The sequence below is a fragment of the Nicotiana sylvestris genome, chromosome 10, assembly GCF_000393655.2.
Source record: "Nicotiana sylvestris chromosome 10, ASM39365v2, whole genome shotgun sequence".
Taxonomy (NCBI): domain Eukaryota; kingdom Viridiplantae; phylum Streptophyta; class Magnoliopsida; order Solanales; family Solanaceae; genus Nicotiana; species Nicotiana sylvestris.
The window spans coordinates 140,265,700-140,272,733 of NC_091066.1; the positions used below are offsets into that span (position 1 = coordinate 140,265,700).

At 34.9% G+C, this 7,034-nt stretch overlaps 1 protein-coding gene across 1 annotated transcript; it reads left to right on the forward strand.

The window, feature by feature from the left end:
• The first annotated feature begins 3,417 nt into the window (after positions 1–3,417).
• LOC138880044 (uncharacterized) lies at positions 3,418–4,020 on the forward strand. The gene has a single exon (XM_070159695.1). The coding sequence runs from the start codon at positions 3,418–3,420 to the stop codon at positions 4,018–4,020; it is 603 nt and encodes a 200-aa protein (XP_070015796.1).
• The last annotated feature ends 3,014 nt before the right edge of the window (positions 4,021–7,034 follow it).

Consider the following 7,034-nt stretch of genomic DNA (forward strand, 5'->3'; position numbering starts at 1 on the left):
GAAAAACTGCACGAAACCAAAAAGTTTAAAAAATCTGATTAAATTTCGTTTGATTTGGTTTAATATAGAATAAAAAATCCGAAGCAAACCGACATAAAAATATATAATTTTTATATATACTTTTAAGGCTTTATATAAAATTTTCATTAAAAAATATCTAGAAATATTTGTGATCCTCTCATGGTATGTAATATTTAATAGAACTATGAAGTGCATCAATTTTTATTTACGTTAAATAATAATTTGTATCATCACTGCTTATCATATATTATTGAAATATGTCAATCTCTTTTTTCTTCCATATTCATGCGTTAAGATCTATTAAACTCTTATACCTTTTTCGAATTTAAAATGGTAGTTATCGATAATTTTAAAATTAAATATATTATATCATTATTTAGGTTTATATTGTAATTATTAAATTCAGTTAACCTTGAAAGCGTACATCAACGAAAAGATTATTGTTAGACGACTAAGAAATATCTATCGTATGTTACTAAAAAAACAAACGAAAAATTATTGTTAGACGACTAAGTAATATCTATCATAGGTTACTAAAAAAATTATCCCATAAGAATATTTTGATAGATCATATATTTGTGAGTTTTTTTAATTTTTTATTAAACATATTATCTACTTATCAAAACTTTATCTATGACTGTAACAAAGTAAGGTTGAAAAAATATTCATATAACAAAAAAAACCCCAAAAATATTAATAAAAACTGAATCAATCCAAACCGATAATTGATTTTGTTTGATTTTGATAAAAACTGAATTAACCTGGCTCATATACATCCTACATGTAACAGTCGCTAGTGTATATTCAATGACTAACAAGTGTATATTTAGTATATAATATGTATATATTGATTATACACAAATCATACATAGTTATTCTTTCTAAAATGTGTTAAAAAAAGACTAGAGTTATGATATGTTGTGGGCTTTATTGCGCAATTGTATATTATTGCACGTGGAATTTTATTATTACATCTCCATTGCCACTGTTTTGACTATAATGAGTTTCAAATTTTTGCTGAAGTGAAGTGAAGTAGGCCTAAATCACATCAAAGAATGCCATACTGATTACGTTTGAACATAAGAAGAATAGACAACATTCCTAGGCGGCACCTGAGGAAACTATATATATATACCCAAATGTAAATGTGTTTCACATTTTCCAAAAGTGAGTTGGTATATATGCTTTTCCTATTACTATTAACGTGCATACATCCCATGTTTTGGACTTGTAGTACAGTCGTTTGCTTCGTTTTCATGGATTCACCCTTTCCACACAATATCAGTTCAATATTTTGCCTCATAAGGAAAAACATAAATCTCCATTAACTAAGTGGAATATTAACGCATGAAAATATTAACTTTTCAAAGGAGGCAACATAGAGTATCAAATACAAAGGGCAGCCCGATACACAAAGCATCCGTCGTTTACGTAGGGTCCGGAGAAGGGCCACAGAGGTATAATATAGACAGCCTACCCCAACATAAGTATTAGTGGTTGCTTGCATAACTTGAACCCGTGACCTTTTGGTCACATGGATGCAAATAGAGTATTAAATGGAATATTTGAAAATTTCATGGTTTTGGACATGTGGAAAATAAAAATTCAAAAGTTTGGGGTATATATAGAGAAGTTTGACGGTATAACAGTAGCACCTGTTTTGTTTTTCGTTCTGTCGATTCGTCCATATTGTTTGCAAAAGGAAGAGTTATATCTGTTCTTATATTTTTCCATAAAAGATTAAAAGTAAACCAGTTTAATTTAGTTCAAATATAACAAAAATCATTACTTAACCTCCTAACTTAAGCATTTATTTCTTGATCAAATAGTATCATAATGTTAATACAGAGGCGTATATGCAGGATTTAATGTAAGTAGTGTCCACATGTTGTCCCAAGTTAACTGGTTTGAATTCGGGGTTATCATGAGATTTTAATAACATTTTACTGCTTGTCTCAAATTGATGTCTACCTTGTACATTTTCGAGGGATGGCGTACTTTTTTTTTTGGAACCCCAAGAAAATTCGTAGCTACTACAACTTCTATCCTTTGGGTGAGCACTCTGTGGTGAGCAATGAGTAAACCCCCACTGTGTAATAGCCTACAAACCACACAAAGAATATAAACCACATTTGTTTCAGTTGGTGGAATATTTGGAGAGAGAGTTGAAGCACTTAAGTATTTCATATATTATGTCCGATGTTAACCCTGCTTAACACATACTTTGATAGGCTGGTCAAAGAAGTTGATCAACACTAAAGGATATATGTGAAGCTTAAATATTTAAGTATTTTTTGACTAGCTAGATATAACATGTTGTCTCTATCTTGGGTCTTCACCTTTAGTGTTGTCTGAAAATTAATTTTCTGACCTTTACCAACAAATGAAACCGCGTTTCCTATGGTTTTGGCAGGGGAAATGTATCTTAATGAATCACGATAATTATGTCTCGTTGACATCCTAAAGTGATTCCAATAATTGGTTGATTAAGACTTATCTCAGTGTCTGAAAGACTTGACAAATTAAGAAGACATTTGTTAATTCAGATTTAATCATAAGCATCCAATTAGGTAAGATTTCCTCAATCTTTATCTATGTTTTACAAGAAAAATAAAGGCTCAAAAACAAAATCAGGTTCCTTTCAGCATCCGGGGTTTGTTTTTTCGATTAGACCATGTCCATTTTTGTCACTATTTACTTTATTTTCACATCTAAGTTTAGTTTGCCCCAACCCCCAGATGTTGAGATGGTTAAAATGACAGCTGGTGACAGTTGTACAGATGAAGGCTTGAATGGTGACAAAATCAGTTAGATGACAACTGTGTATAGTAGCAAGTTAGTTAATTAATTAGTGTTAGAAATTAATTATATATATACACCACGTGTACAGTGTTACTGCTAATAAGCCATTGTATTTTCTCTCCATTTTCTCTGTAATTGAAGACTGTCTCCAGAATCTTCTTCTTCTTCCTTCTTCGATTAAGTCTCAGCTTCAATCCTCCACCCTCTAATGGTGGATTTTATCATAGTATCAGAGCTTGAATGACTCGATCGAGGACAGAGTAGTTCTATTTCTAGCTTTTGTGAAGACGATACTGCCAGTTCATAGATTTCCCCTTTTGAGTTGAAATTAAAGCTCAACAATGGCGAATTTAGATATTGACAACCCTAGGCATCCACTATTCCTGCAACCATCCGATAATCCTAGCAATGTGATAATTTCAATTTAGCTGAAAGGAACGGAAAACTATTCCGTCTGGAGCAAAGCTATGGTGATTGCATTGCGGAGCGAAGAGGAAATTAGTGTTTATTGATGGAAGTTGTACAAAGTCTCAGTTCACTAAAGATTTGGGCGAGGACTGGGAGTGAGTCAATGCAACAATATTGACATGGATCATGAATACTGTATCTCCAGAATTGGTAAATGGTATTGTGTATGCTGAAAATGCTAATGAGGTTTGGTTAGACCTTGAAGATCGATTCAACAAAGTCAATGGTTCTAGAGTCTATAATCTCCAACGAGAAATAGCTACAATCTCTCAAGGTACCTCTAGTATCTATGTTTATCACTCTAGGTTGAAGTCATTATGGGATGAATATGGTTCTCTTATACCCTCACTCTTAGTTACTGCTGGTACGAGAGATTTTATTGAACATCTAGAACAACAAAAGCTTTTTCAATTCTTAATGGGATTAAATGAATCATATGGAGCAATTAAAAATCAAATTCTGTTGCAATCTCCATCTCCTTCAGTCAGTCGTGCCTTTGCAATGTTAATAAATAAAGAGAATCAAAGGAAAGTCTGTGTGTCTAATTCTCAAATTAGTTTAGCAAATGAAATGAATGAATCCATAGTTTTCATGAGTACAAGAGGAAATCGGTCGAAGTTTAAAAGGCTAAATGACTTGTACTGTGAGTATTGCCACTTCAAAGGCCACTCAAAGGATACTTGTTACAAATTACATGGATATCCACCTGGATACAAAGGAAAAAGATAGCAACAATACAAGCAGGCAAATGCAGTTGTGAATAGCAGCAGTCATGTTCAAGAGAATGCCATAAATAAAGGAAAAGCTAAAATGCCTCAAGGAATGTCAAACTTCTTCACTGAGGAACAATATGGGCAGATAATGAGGTTGCTGACCAAAGACAAGGTAGTAGAGCACACAACTAATATGGCAGGTAATGATGATTCAAGTTTGTTGAAAGACTGTAGGGATCCTTGGATCATAGATACTGGAGCAACAGATCATATGGATTATCATAATATGTTGCATGATATAGTAAAGTTACCTGAACATAGAAGATGTAGTGTTGGCATGCCAAATGGTAAGTCTGTTTCTGTTACTTATCAAGGCAGCTATAACCTTACAGGAGATGACACCATACATGATGTGTTGTGCGTGCCCGAATTTAAATATAACTTCTAAACTGACAAAAAAGTTACAATGTTCAGTGAATGTTTTCCCAATATTTTGTGTCTTCCAGGATCTGTTCATTGGGAAGGTGAAGGGGATTGGTAAAGAGAAAGGTGGCTTATACCTCTTAATTCTAAGGAAAACAGACAAATACAAGGAAATCCAAAGAATTAGAAGTTGTCTTGTAGCAGTAGTGAAGATTGATGTTGAAACCTAGTATAAAAGGCTTGGACATATTCCAGTAGCAGTCATGAAGAAGCTGAATTTTATGAAGAATAAAGATTTTCTAGGTTGTAGTATCAATAATTGTATTGTATGCCCTTTGGCTAGACATACTAGAAGGCCTTTCCCTCTCAGCAATAGTAGAACAAGTGATATTTTTCAATTAGTTCATGCAGACATTTGAGGTCCATATAGAGTTCCAACAGACAATGGGAATAAATACTTTTTAACACTTGTAGATGATTATTCCAAGATGATTTGGGTGTTTCTAATGAAATTGAAGAGTGACACTATCGTCTTATTGAAATCATTCTTTAAACTTGTGCATGTGTAGTTTGGAAAGGCAATTAAAATGTTAAGGTCTGATAATGGTGAAGAATATTTTAGCTAAGAATGCAAGGATTTCTTATCTAGTTCTGGAGTTCTTCACCAGAGCAGTTGTCCACACACTCCACAACAAAATGGAGTGGTGGAAAGGAGACATAGGCACATCCTAGAGGTGGAAAGAGCATCGAGATTTCAGGGCAGCATTCCACTACATTTCTGGGGAGACTGTGTGTTACCAGCTGTCTATCTTATAAATAGAATACCATCCTCAATTCTGGGGGCAGGTCTCCTTATACGGTGTTTTACAAGTCCAAGCCAAGTTTGCTGCATTTAAGGGTTATGGGTTGTTTGTGTTATGCCACAGTTACATAGGAAAGTTGACAAATTCTCACATAGAGATGTAGCAACAGTTCACATGGGGTACTCAGTTTCTCAAAAGGGCTATAGATTGTATGATCTCAAGGCCAAGAGAATTTTTGTGAGTAGAGATGTGACATTTAAGGAGAACATCTTTTCTTTTTAGTCAATGAAGAGAGGTGTATATTTACCACTGTTTCTGGAGATTAATGATGCTCAAGTAGATATCTCAAGGACACCTGCACTAATGGTAGATTAGGAAGTAAATGGAAATGATACAAGACAGGATACAACCACCACAATTGATCCTTCACTTGATGAACCAGCATGTGATACTCAGTTAGCAGCAGTTAATGAGCACACCTCGGATGAACAACTTCAGCATGTTCCATTGCCTATAAATGATCATATTGAACCAACAGTTCCATTGAGGAGATCTTTAAGAGATCCAAAACCACCAACATGGCTGAAAGACTATATTTGTCCAGGGAAGGCATGTTCATCCTTTAGTTGAAGTAATGCAGGACCCTAGATGGATTGAAGCTATGAAAACAGAAATTGTCCTAAACAACACATGGGAAGTAGTTGATGTACCCAAAGACAAGGTTCCTATTGGTTGTAGGTGAGTGTACAATATCAAGTATAAATCCAATGGGGAGATTGAGAGGTTCAAGTCCAGGTTAGTGGTAAAGGGTTATAGTCAGCAAGAGGGACCAGAATACTAGGATACATTCTCTCTAGTAGTTAAAATGGTCATAATAAGGGTGGTTATTGCTATTGCAGCCATGAATTAGTGGAACCTCTACCAAACGGATGTCTACAATGCTTTCCTTCAAGGTGATCTTGAAGAGGAAGTTTATATGCAGCTCCCACCAAGATTTGGTAGTCGGGGGGAGGGGGAACAAGGCATGCAAACTACACAAATCCTTATATGGACTCAAACAAACATCAAGACAGTGGAATTTGAAGCTCACTGAGGCACTGATTAATGCAGGCTTTGTGCAGAGCAAGCATGATCATTCTTTGTTCACCTTGAGGAAGAATGCTAAACTTGTCATCATCCTTGTCTATGTTGATGACCTCCTTATCATAGGAAATGATGCTGATATGATTCAAGTAGCTAAGACAATCCTTCATAAAAGGCATCAGAATCAAGGACTTGGGCCTTTTGAAATATTTCTTGGTGATTGAAGTTAGCAGATCCCAAAAAGGCATATTGTTATGCCAAAGGAAGTATATAGTGGAACTAATAGCAGAGCTGGGCTTAACAGGGTCCAAACCTGCAATCACTCCAATGGAGCAAAACAGAAAGTTGACAACAGTAGAGTATGATACATACTATAACTTGAAAGATGATCCAGCACTCAAAGATGTCAAAAGATATCAAAAGCTCATAGGGAAGCTTTTATATTTGACATTAACTAGGCTTGATATTGCCTACACAATACGGACTTTAAGCCAATTCATGCAAGCTCCTAAGAAGCCACATTTAGAGGCATCACATAGATTAGAGATACTTGAAGTGAACCAAGATTAGGCATTCTCATGAGTGCAGATGGTGACATGATTCTAAGAGCATACTGTGATGCAGACTGGGCAAGCTGTCCAAATTCAAAGAAGTCAGTAAGAGGTTACTTGGTAAAATTGGGAAAGTCTCTAATCTCATGGAATTCAAAAAAACAAAGTAC